Raw genomic sequence first — 11141 nt, forward strand, 5'->3', positions numbered from 1 at the left:
GGATCCTCTGGATTCGCAGGAGACCGGGAGCGGTTCTAGCCGTTTGTGCAAAGACGGCCCGTGCAGGAGGCTGGTCCCGGGTCCGGGCAGGCGCCCAAAGACTTGGGGAGACCAGGTGTGTGTTGGCTGGATCCATCACGGAAGACCTGCTCTCTGCCACTCGCCACCAGCCAGACCACATGCTGTGTCCCCAGCTGTGTGGATTCAGTGGGCGATGGGACCCCGTGGGCAGGGCCACGAGGCACGGCCGCAGTCTTGAGGAGCAGCCCTGAGGGGTAATCAGAGTGGTCTGGAGACCGTAGGAGTCGTCCATGGTGTCCCTGGGGCCAGACAGCTGCCTTCCGGACAATAGACTTAATCATCGTGCGTGAGCCAGAAGGCTCTAGTCTGCAGATGCGAAGCGGGGCTGGATGCCCACACTTCCTGTACGGACTGTGCTCAACATGTCCCGTCGGCGGGGGTGGGGGGTGCTGAGCTGAGGCTGCTCCTGGCTCCCCGAGGGTCCCGTCCTGCCTGCCTGCCTGCCTGTCCCCCCAGGGGCCGCTCTGTGATGACCTTGTTCCTGTAAGGGGGGACCTCAGCCTCAGTGTCAGACTCAGAACGTCCTTCTATCCGGTGGAGAGGAAATCGCGTCTGAGTACTGGTGTTGAATTCAGTCCTGGAGATCCTAGCAGTGCCTGTGCAGAGATGTTTTTCTCCGGATCTGATCCTTGGATCAGGTTCCCACGAGTGGACTCTCGAGGTCCCGCTGCCAACAAGGTCACAGGAGCCCTCAGTGCTCTGGCCAGGGATGAAATATTCGGTTTGACAGCTCACGTAGGTGACGTCTGCCTCCTTGTCTCTGGCCTTTTATAAAGAGGGGCCTGCGTGCTGGCGGCAGACTCCTGTCCCCGTTCCGGCTGAGGCTGAACAACAGGAGCCCAGTAACCTCTGCGGGGGGCAGGTGCGGGGTCGCCGCCGGCCACGGGGGCGGGGAGGGGTGGTGGGCTCAGCCTCAGGACCACCGTCTGAAGCCACCGAGACTGAAATTGCTGTGAAAACACTCAGAGCTTGTCCTTTTTCCAGAGATGTTTTCCAGGGAGCTGCCCGGTGCAGGGGTGCTGGGAGGAAGCCGGGGCCCTCATGGGCGGCGGGTCTCACCCTCTGGGGTCCTCGTGCTGCAGGGGGACCAGAGCTCCATCGGTTGGTGGAAGATGCACCTGGGGAAGATGAAGGCCTGCTTGGTGCAAGGGGTGGCCCTCTGCCTCCTGCTGGGACCTCTGGCAGGTGAGTGGCGGTTCTGTCCCTCGTGCCAACCCCCTGGCCGCTTGGGCAGCTCATGTGCGGTGGGGTCCTACCCTCGGGGGTTCTCCAGGGTGACTGCTCTCTCTTCCTCTGCAGGAGCCAAGCCAGTGCAGGAGGAGGGAGGTATTGTATTGTCCTCCTGGCCTTTTCTGGTGTGTGTTTGGGTGGGGTGGGGTCAGAAGAGGGAGCTGGGTGGGAGCTGGCTTCTTATCCCCAACGAAGGAAGCAGGAGCCTGGGTCAGCTGAAGGCCAAGCTGTGCAAGCAGAGGCACTGAGTCTCTTCCCTGGGCCCTGCCTTCCAGCCACCTGGGGCTGCACAGGGCAGGAGAGACCCTCTGAACTCCCGAGGCTTCGCGTTCTTGCCCTCGGACCGGACTCACCCCAGGGCCCTCCCACCAAGTCCGACCCCAGGGCAGCGACATCTGGATTCCAGGGCTGGGGGCTGTGGCCTCGTCTGAAATCCCACCGGGATGCTCCCCCATCCTCAGCGTCTCCAGAACAGGGGCCAGATTTCCCGCCCCCTCCCTCCTTGTCCTCCTTTTCCCTCTTCTCCTCCCCCTGAGCTGTCCCCTCAGACCATGAGTCCCGAGAGGCAGAACCCAGGTCATTGTCCAGATGGCAAGGCTCCGGGATGCTGCCACAGAGGATCAGGGATAGCCCGGGGCCTGGCGTCCAGCTGGGAGGGTCCCCTCACTGCATGGGGCTGCTGGCCCCGGCCACCTGCCCTAAGGCATCGTGGAGGGGCGGCCTCGGGGCAGGACGAGCGGGGACAGCCCCTGAGGCAGGTGGTTGTGTCTTTCAGACCCCTATGCTGAGCCACCGGCCATGCCCTACTGGCCTTTCTCCACCTCTGACTTCTGGAACTATGTGCAGTACTTCCAGACCCTGGGAGCCTACCCCCAGTTGGAGGACCTGGCCCGCACCTTCTTCGCTCACTTCCCCCTGGGGACCACCCTGGGGCTCCACGTCCCCTATCAGCAGGACTGAGCACCAGCCTGGATCCCTGGCCGCAAGCTCAATAAATTCCTCACCTGAGTCACACAAACGCTGGTGGTTTTCTTTCAAGAAACAGCTCCAGTCAGGCCACATTTACTGTCTTATTCAACAAGCAAACCATGGCTCTGACTCAGGGCTTTGCTGTACTTGTCACCTAATAGCTGAAGTCACACGCCCTTGGAGGGGCTGTGGGTCCCTGGAGTGCAGGGGGGACAGTGTCCCTGGGAGGGACTGCGGGTCCCCAGAGTGCAGGAAGGACTGTGTCCCTGGGAGGGGCTGTGGGTCCCTGGAGTGCAGGGAGGATAGTGTCCCTGGGAGGGGCTGCGGGTCCCCTGGAGTGCAGGGGGGAAGTGCAGGAGGGAAGGGGTCCCCTGGAGTGCAGGGGGACAATGTCCCTCGGAGGGGCTGCAGGTCCTCTGGAGTGCAGGGGGGACAGTGTCCCTGGGAGGGGCTGTAGGTCCCCGAAGTGCAGGGAGGACTGTGTCCCTGGGAGGGGCTGCAGGTCCCCTGGAGTGCAGGGGGGGTCAGTGTCCCTGGGAGGGGCTGTGGGTCCCTGGGGTGCAGCGAGGACAGTGTCCCTCAGAGGTGCTGCAAGTCCCCTGGAGTGCAGGGGGGAAGTCGTCCTCTGGAGTGCAGGGGGGAAGTGCAGGAGGGAAGGGGTCCCCTGGAGTGCAAGGGCGACAGTGTCCCTGGGAGGGGCTGCAGGTCCCCCGGAATGCAGGGGGGAAGCGGTCCTCCAGAGCAATCTGCTCTCCTAGGCTCAGCGCAGCACTATTCACAATAGCCAAGATGTGCAAACAGTGTAATTGTCATAGTTCCACAAGGTAGTTCCAGAAGTCAGAGGTGGAGAAAGGCCAGGAGTGCCTGGGAGATCTCACTCCTCTATGGGAATAGGGACTCCCATGTTTTGAAACTACTCGGAAGAGAAGCCTGTTGCTGACCATGGAATAGTGGCTTCCTTTGTCTTTTGCTGGGGTGCTTCAGAGTGATTCGTGTTCACGGTGATTTCTGAGGCTCAACCATACTCCCGGTCTCTCCGCACCTCTCCCTGGGCCCCACGCTGCCTACTCAGGCCACAGTCCCCCTCATTCCCTGAGGGAATGAGCCCCCTCAGGCTCATTCCTTGTCTCCCTGCCCCACCCTTCCCCTCCTCCACTTCTCTTGCAGACTAGCCCCCAAGCCTACCTGCTTCCAAAGTCTAGCTCTGATATCTTATGCCCTCCTCCCATCCACCCTTCCCCTTCCTGCCCCTTCCCTCCTACCCCCTTTTCTCATTCACATGCTTTAAAAAATTATGATAAAATACACATATCGTAAAATTTACTACTGTAACTATCTTTTTTTTTTTACTACTGTAACTATCTTTAAGCACATTCACATTGTTGTGCAACCATCAGCGCCATCCATCTCCAGAACTTTCCCGTCTTCTCCAACTGAACCTCTGTCCCCATTAGACACTGACCGCCCAGCCCCTCCCCCAGCCCCCAGTGCCCACCCTTCTGGTCTCCATCTCTGTGAATCCGACTATTGTAGGGACCTTCCGTAAGTAGAATCATACAGAATTTGTATGACATCTCCTTTCACTGATCATAATGTCCTCAAGCTTCATCCATGTTGTAGCAGGTGTCAGAATTTCCTTCCCTTTTATGGCTAAATAGTATTCCATCTTATGTTTGTACAGAATACATCTTGCTCAGCCATTCTTCTATTAATGAAGACCTGAGATGCTTCTACACTTAGCTATTGTGAATTGCTATGAACATGGGTGTGCAAATATCTCATGAAGACCTTGCTTTCACTTCCTTTGGGGATACACCCAGAGCGGGACTGCTGGATCATATGACATTTCTATGTTTAATTTTTGAGGCTCCCCCACACTGTTTTCCGTGACAGCTGCACAATTTCCCTTCCCTGCCAGCAGTGCACAGGTGTTCCTATTTCCCCTCGTCCTCTCCAGCACTTGTTCTTTTCTGGGTTTTTAAATAGTGTTTGTTCCAATAAGCGTGAGGTGGTAGCTCACTGTGGTTTGGTTTGCATCTCCCTAATGCTTAATGGTGTTGAGCATCTTTTCATGTGCTTACTGGTCATTTGAACATCTACTTCACGGAAAGGTATATTCAAGTCATTTGCCCATTTTGAATTGGGATTTGTTGCTGTTGAGTTTTGTGGGTTCTTTATATATACTGGATACTAATCCCTTACCATATGTGTACATGTGTATGTATGTGTACATACGTACATATATGTGTATGTAACTTGTAAATACTTGCTCCCATCCGGTGGGTTGCCTCTTCACTGCATTGACCATTCACATTCTTTCATTCTAAGGTATAGTTGATGTACAATATTATTCGTTTCAGGTGTACAACATAGTGATTCCACAACTGTACACACTCTGTCCCCATGCAATGTTATTACGGTGTCGTTGGCTGCGCCCCCAGGCTGGACTTTCCATTCTGCACACCTGCACCTGGGGGCTGCGAGTGTGTCTCTCCTGGTCCCCTCCCCATTGTCGCCCACCCTTCACCCCGCCCCTCTGGCAACTGCCCGTCTCTTTCTGAACACGCACATTCTTTAACGGGCATCTCTTGGGCACCGCTCTGTGCCAGGCCCCGTGGGCCGAGCCTTCCGTGCGCTCAGCTCCTCTCTGCGCCGACGGGCCTGCGGGAGACCATAGAGTCGGCGGTCCTCCGGCGTCTAGACGTACCGCGGCCGGCGCTTACCGGAAGAGGCGTCAGGCGGGCCGGAAGTGAGCCGGGGACGCGGGAGACGCCGCAGGCGAGATGAAGCCGGCGGTGGACGAGATGTTCCCCGAGGGCGCCGGGCCCTACGTGGACCTGGACGAGGTGAGGGGGCGGCCGCGGGCAGGGGGCCGGGGCGGGCGGCGGGGACGGCGGCCTGCTCGGGCCCCACCCCCGTCCGAGCGGGCGCCCCGGGAGCCAGCGGGCGGCGGGCGGGCGCTGCCCTGGGCCGTGGCGTCCTCCAGCCCGCGCGGCTGGCAGCCGGCCTGCGGCTCCTCGGGCCCGGCGAGCGCTACGGACGACAGGCCGGAGTTCGGGCCTGTGCTCGGGGCTTTGCGCCGGGTTGCGTGCTGGCCGGGTGTGAGGGTGGGTCCCCGGCCGTGGGTCCGTGTTGTCCGGCAGGAGGCACGACTGGAGCCAGGCTGGGAAGCCGTCGTCGGGAAAGACGCGGCCGTCGGCCTAGGGAGCCGGGGGAATGGGCGCTTGGCATGTGTGTGTTGCACGGTGACCCTGTTCTCCTGTAGTCGTGCAGGTTACGAAGGGGTCTTGCGTTTTCGTCTCACTGCGTCCTGGCCACGGGGTGATCTCGGCTGATGGCGGTGTTGGTGAGCTGGTAGCGCCGCGGCCCAGCTCGAAGTGTCAGGTCCGCCCCATCGATGTCTGGGCCTCATTTCCCCTTTCTCAAAGCTTAGGGGGACAGACCCTGCGTCCGTGCTCCCTGAAATAGGGGCATGACCGAAGCTGATTGCAGACGCTAAGTGGAATAGAGTCGCGAGTGCCCTGATGGAGGCGCCCTCCCGGCTTTGGGGTGGCCCGGCTCGGGTTTAGGAGAGCAGCTGACTGTGGGCGAATGCTGAAAGCATAGTGTTTGCTAACTAGTCGTGGTGGAAGAGGAAGTCCTGGCAGGAGCCGAGTCCAGCAGGCTGTAAGGTGCCCGAGCTCGGGGAGAGATTGCAGCTGGAAAAGGGGGCGGGGCTGGGTCACCAAGTGGCTTGTAGCTGTGCTGGGTCGGGTGGGCTGGCTGCACCCCACCCTTGAAGCACTGCCACCGAACCCCAGCTTCTCAGTCCTTTGTGAAAGGCATTTCCCTAGGCAGTGTGGACTCACTTGAGGGCTTTGCTCCAGTCTGCTTCCTAGCAGGTCGCTCTGGAGAGTTTGGGGATTGGGTTTGGAGGTGGGAGAGTGGAATGCTGCGAACGGAAGCCTTGAGGAGGGTCTGAACGAAGGCAACACCTGTAGGTGGGAGTCGGGACTCACTCAGCAGAGTCTGTCATTGTGGAATCTGCAGGGCTTACTTGGCCATGGGGAAGGGAGAGGGAGGTTGAGGAGAGAGGAGAGCATCTTGGGCTTTTCTCCCGCGTTTGGGTTACTGACAACAGCCACGAAGAGGAAGGTGGGAGACACTCAGCTCCAGGGAGCCTGGAGAAGGTAGAGCAGACAGCGTGGGAACGTGGGGGGGTAGCAGCGGGGACCGGTGGGCGGGGGCCTGTGCTCTGCCCTCACTGTGTGACTCTCACAGACACCCTGAATCCTGAGGGCATCAGACTGCCCCACTTTGGCTGTGGCACGATTTTCCTGCCCCCGAAGTTGTGGCGGTGGGAGGTCCTGTGACCGCACCCCACAGAGCCCCTGGTCAGCAGGTCACTTTCCCAAGGGAAGCAGTTTAATTCCCAGAAGAAGCAGGGGGCAGTCCGGAGCAGAGAACTCGTCAGGCGCAGTTTTGCACGTTTGGGGCCCGGCCTCTGTGGCAACATCATATAGGGAATTAGAACCTCTACTCCAGGCCTACAGAGACGTGGTGGTGTTCCGGGGACAGCAGGATTCTGTTTCAACAGTAAGAGGAATCAAGGAGACCTTCAAGATGATTCCTCGGAATGCTGCCCCTCCCACCCACTTCCTTTGCCTGGAACTAAATTTTGACTCCCACCTGGGCACCTTTCCCTCCCTCACCTTCCCCTGCCCTGGAGGGGCGTGGCTTCTCTCGAAAAACAGCACTGACATATTCTCACCTTTCCTTTCCCAGGCTGGAGGCAGCACCGGGCTCCTGATGGATTTGGCAGCCAATGAAAAGGCAGTTCATGCCGACTTTTTTAACGGTAAGGACGCCGGGATCGGGGGTCCCGGGTCTAATCGAATGTCTCTCTGTGTGTTGTAAGTGGGGTGCTTTGTGACGAGAGTGCTTGGGGTCAGAGGACAGGGAAGCCAGCTGTGTGCGGTTCTCAGACGCGGCGCGGTGCGTAGGAGGTGACAGCACGGCTGTCAGCGCTGGCCGTCAGCCTTGTTCTTCGGGAGGACAAGTAGCGTAAAATTGCCTACTTGCACTCCAGTAGTTGAACTTGAGCTGCAGCCACATTTCGGACACGGGTGTGGGAGCCCCATCCTGCCTTCTCATCTCTGCTGCATCCTGACAGCTGCTTTCCTTTCCTTTCCTGTGTCCCTGGGCTCTGGTTGGTTGACTCCCTTAGCACAGTGACACCGGCTGTCCCCTCCCTTGTCTCTGAGGGCAGGACTCACTAGTATTTAAGAGCTTTAGCGCTAGTTACCAGGCACATGGGTGGTAAGCGTGGTGGAAACAGTTGATGTGACACCTTCCCGCGTGTCACGGGGGCATTTCTCTGTGTTCCGACTTCCCAAGGCCCTGTTCCTACAGAATGTACTAATTCACACTAAGGGTTTGAATCGTAAACGGAAACACGAGAGGGATCTTCCTCGGAGGGTTAAGTGCGATTTTCTCTCCTTGTCACCTTTCTTTCATCTGGGCGCCCGCTGCTCCAAAGACCTTCTGTCGCTAGTTAGTGGCAGCTGGGATGCGATCTGGCCACACTGGTTTGATGTACCAACCCCGCTCCCTCACCCCTACCCCCACCCCCACCCCCTCCTCGGAGTCTGAGGCCGTGGTAGTTTATCTGGCATCTTGTTAGCAAGTTGTCTGAAAAGAGAAGCCAGTGTTCCCGGGGAGTTGGGCTGCTCCCGAGGCAGCATCTGGGCTTCCCCCAGCCGTGAGGACTGGACCCCCGTTTCTCTACGCTTTCCAGAGTGCCATGTGAAAGCCCTCGCTCACGTGGGGTGATCTCGGGGGCCCTTACCCCAAGCAGGGTGGGGTGATCCCTGACACCACCCGACCTGCTCCCACATGTGGTGATCTCCTTCAAGGTCCCACGCGTCTTGTGGGTTTACAGACAGTTGGCTGTGTTCAAGTTCATGTGGTTTCTAAAAATAGCGCTTTAATTCTGCCAAGGAAGTATCTGGGAGGGACCTGGGCTGCTCTGCCGTGGGGAGCATGGAGCGGCATGAGCAGTGTGGCCTCCTCCCTCTGGGCCAGGGCTAGAAAGGGAAGGAGCACAGAAGAGCTCCACGCTGCGTCAGCCTGCCCCTGCCAGCTTGCGAGGTGCACACCGCCCGTTGGGTTGTGGCGGTCCCAAGTGTTACTGCGAGGACGCCGTGAGCGTTTGGATGGGGTTTCTTCTGAGTGCTTCTCGCTGCTCAAGCAGAGGCTCTGTCCTCTTGCCGCCTGGGCTCTGGGGTTCAGACCACGAACAAGGCTTGCCCTCTTCACCCACTGTGTTGCAAAGTAGGGGAGTGTTAGACAAGACGGCACGTAGGGGCGGTCGTGACGAGAGCCAGAGGCGGGTGGCATTGTTTCTGGGAGCACATCAGAGGGCGGTTTATTGGGGGGGGTGACACCCCAGCAGAGGTTGGAGGGTGTGACGAGTTAGCTAGGGCTGGGGGCTGGGGACAGAGTGCTCGGAGCCGTAGGCCACAGGCCAGCCCAGGTGTGGGACCGCTCACGTCGGTGCGGTGGGGACACAGCCGGGCAGGAGGTCTCTGGGACAGCACCTTCCCCGTGACAGCCTGTGACAGCCTGGATGTGCGGAGACGTGACTGGGGCTTTCCACTGCCCTCTTTGTAGCTCACTGTTTATCCTGCACCGTTTTGAACGCTCGGTACTACACGGGGCTCTTTGATACCCTTTCCCCAATATGACAGCAAGGTGTGTCCCTGGTAGCGGGTTTAGGAAACGCATAGACACGTAGACGATGACCGCCCATCGCAGCAGGTAGGGCGCTGGGAGTTTGTAGCGCTTCTTCCAGTAGGAAGGGCTCAGACAGTGTCTGCAGACTCCCTTAGAGACAACCACTGTAGCGTGGCTCAGTGCTTCTGGCGCCTTCCTCCCGCCTGCCCTCTGCTCCCCTCGCGGTGGGGTCTTCTGGCAGCCTTCCAGCTGCAGCACCTCGCCTCCGCCTGTGTGCGCTTTCTTGATTGTCACCGACACAGGGGATTAGAGATGCATTCTAGACTCCTGTGTCCCCTGGGACTGTCTGACCTTGGGATAAAATGGAGTCGGTCGTGGGGTCCCTTCGATCGTGTACTGTTTTCTCCCTGTTTTGAATGTCTGTGTAATTCATCGTGAAGTCGTTTTCTCAGTTGTTTGCCTCATGTGCCCCATTAATGCGTGGTTTTGTTCGTTTATATAGATTTTGAAGATCTCTTTGATGACGATGATATCCAGTGAGACGCCCTCCGGCAGTGCGTGTGGTCGCGCCCGCGTCACCTAGGGGTGTGGCCGATCTGCTCAGAGGACAGTTTCAGGTGGTTCGAAGGAACGGGTGGACGTTACTTGAAATTAGGAGACGGTTGACCAAGAAAGAGGGTGGTTTTAACCATCCGCGTGAGGCCCGCTGATCTCTAAATGTGACCGACTTTTGCCCTTCAATTAAAAAAAAGAGCTGCCGTCGTTTGCAGGGTCGTTTTCGTTCTTGCAGTTTCGAGCGAATGTTACAATCCCCAAAAGTCTCTGCGAACACGCGTGTGGGCGCAGGTGTGTGTCGGCAAGCCGACTGAAACACGCTCGTCCGCTTAGACGCCCTTCGCGGGGAGCGGGTGGGCGTGATGGCTCCCAGCCTTCCGGGTGGCATCCGTGGCGGAAGGGTACGCGGTGCGGGGCGCGCCCGGCCCCCCCCCCCCCCCCCCCCCGACAGCGCGCGCGGAGACCTTCCTCGTCCCCCCCCCCCTCGCCCCGTGGGGGGTGCCTGGCACAACCCCCCCCCCCCCCCCCCCCCCCCCCCACCACGGGGCCTCCTGCCCCCGCCTTGGCACCAGAGCTGCCGCCGTCCCCAGACCCGAGGCTCCGGGTTCGGGACGAGTGGATGACGGCCCCGGAGGAGCTGCCTTCTACGCGAGACATGCGTCCGTCTGTCCGTTTTAAGGGACCGTGACACCCGAGGGGCAGAAGAGGGTTTTTAACTTTCTCCCCGGGTCAGCTCGCCACAGATCGCGGCTGTGAAAGTCAAGACTCCTGTTCCAGCGAGGACTGTCTCCTTGACGGGGAGGCGCCCAGGCCGCGGGACTAAGCAGTGGCGAGGCGGGGCGCCTGCCGACCTCCCCCCGGAGAGGGCGCCTAGCGGAGTTACCCGAGGCCTGTTGGTGGGTGACGTTTCCACCGAAGACACGTGTTCCGAGCCAGAGGAGGTTTCCTTGGTGGGGGGGGGGGGGAGGTTTCCTCGTTGGGGAAGTTTCCGGGGGGGGGGGGGGAGGTTTTTTGGGGGGGAGGCTTCCTGGGGGGGAGGATTTCTTGGGGGGGGGGGATTTCTTGGGGGGGGGAGGTTTCCTCGGGAATGCCGTGCGGCTTTCCCTTCGTGCTCCTGCCCTGGGAGGGCGCTGCAGCCCAGTCGCCCAGCAGGCTCCCCGGGGCCGAAAGGGGGCGGGGTCACAGCCCAGTGTCCCTGAAGAGAAGGGACAGACGCGGTCTGCTGTGTCGGAAGCTTCAGAGGAAGGGGCCGTCTCGGTGTCAGAGGCTCAAGGACAAGCTTCCCCCCCAACAGCGGGCGGGCCGCAGGCCGTGCTTCCAGAGCGGTTTCCCCCGAGCGGTGCTCTCCGCTTAACTACGAGCAGTTTTTACCGTGTCCCGAGCAGGTTCTGTGGGGAACAACCAGGTGTGCGGGTGAATTCTTTCGTGATCAGGTGGTTCCCCTGCGGCCTTCTCCGTTGAGGTTGACGAGAGTCCCGCCAGGCTTGTCCCGCATCCGGTCGGGGCTGCCACTCGGATCGCGACGGCCCCACGTTGACCCCTGGGTCGCAGGTCGCGGAGGAGCCGTCGCCCTGCCCAGCCAACCCGCTTCT

At 59.7% G+C, this 11141-nt stretch overlaps 2 protein-coding genes across 3 annotated transcripts; both read left to right on the forward strand.

Moving 5' to 3' along the window:
• Window positions 1-835: 835 nt before the first annotated feature.
• Window positions 836-2329, forward strand: OTOS (otospiralin). Of its 2 annotated transcripts, XM_019445258.2 has the most exons (4): window positions 836-943; window positions 1164-1266; window positions 1381-1407; window positions 2087-2329. In XM_019445258.2, exons 2-4 carry the CDS (start codon window positions 1194-1196, stop codon window positions 2269-2271), a joined length of 285 nt encoding a protein of 94 aa, XP_019300803.1. In that variant the 5' UTR covers window positions 836-943; window positions 1164-1193; the 3' UTR covers window positions 2272-2329. The 2 variants fall into 2 exon arrangements, with proteins under 2 accessions (XP_019300803.1, XP_019300801.2); XM_019445256.2 differs by lacking the exon at window positions 836-943 and having other exon boundaries at window positions 989-1266.
• A 2670-nt stretch (window positions 2330-4999) lies between these two features.
• COPS9 (COP9 signalosome subunit 9) lies at window positions 5000-9763 on the forward strand. The gene is made up of 3 exons (XM_019445340.2): window positions 5000-5126; window positions 7045-7117; window positions 9497-9763. Exons 1-3 carry the CDS (start codon window positions 5064-5066, stop codon window positions 9532-9534), a joined length of 174 nt encoding a protein of 57 aa, XP_019300885.1. The 5' UTR covers window positions 5000-5063; the 3' UTR covers window positions 9535-9763.
• The last annotated feature ends 1378 nt before the right edge of the window (window positions 9764-11141 follow it).

Source organism: Panthera pardus, unplaced genomic scaffold (assembly GCF_024362965.1).
Source record: "Panthera pardus isolate Hobbes unplaced genomic scaffold, ASM2436296v1 HiC_scaffold_10, whole genome shotgun sequence".
NCBI lineage: Eukaryota > Metazoa > Chordata > Mammalia > Carnivora > Felidae > Panthera > Panthera pardus.

What these genes read in the sequence shown, in the direction of transcription:
- COPS9 (XM_019445340.2), top strand. Translation starts at nt 5,064, where the DNA reads ATGAAGCCGGCGGTGGACGAGATGTTCCCCGAGGGCGCCGGGCCCTAC. An exon ending in CCTACGTGGACCTGGACGAG is followed by an intron (nt 5,127 to 7,044) that starts GTGAGGGGGCGG and finishes TTCCTTTCCCAG; the next exon opens with GCTGGAGGCAGCACCGGGCT. An exon ending in TCATGCCGACTTTTTTAACG is followed by an intron (nt 7,118 to 9,496) that starts GTAAGGACGCCG and finishes TCGTTTATATAG; the next exon opens with ATTTTGAAGATCTCTTTGAT.
- OTOS (XM_019445256.2), top strand. Translation starts at nt 1,068, where the DNA reads ATGTTTTCCAGGGAGCTGCCCGGTGCAGGGGTGCTGGGAGGAAGCCGG. An exon ending in CCTGCTGGGACCTCTGGCAG is followed by an intron (nt 1,267 to 1,380) that starts GTGAGTGGCGGT and finishes CTTCCTCTGCAG; the next exon opens with GAGCCAAGCCAGTGCAGGAG. An exon ending in GCCAGTGCAGGAGGAGGGAG is followed by an intron (nt 1,408 to 2,086) that starts GTATTGTATTGT and finishes TGTGTCTTTCAG; the next exon opens with ACCCCTATGCTGAGCCACCG.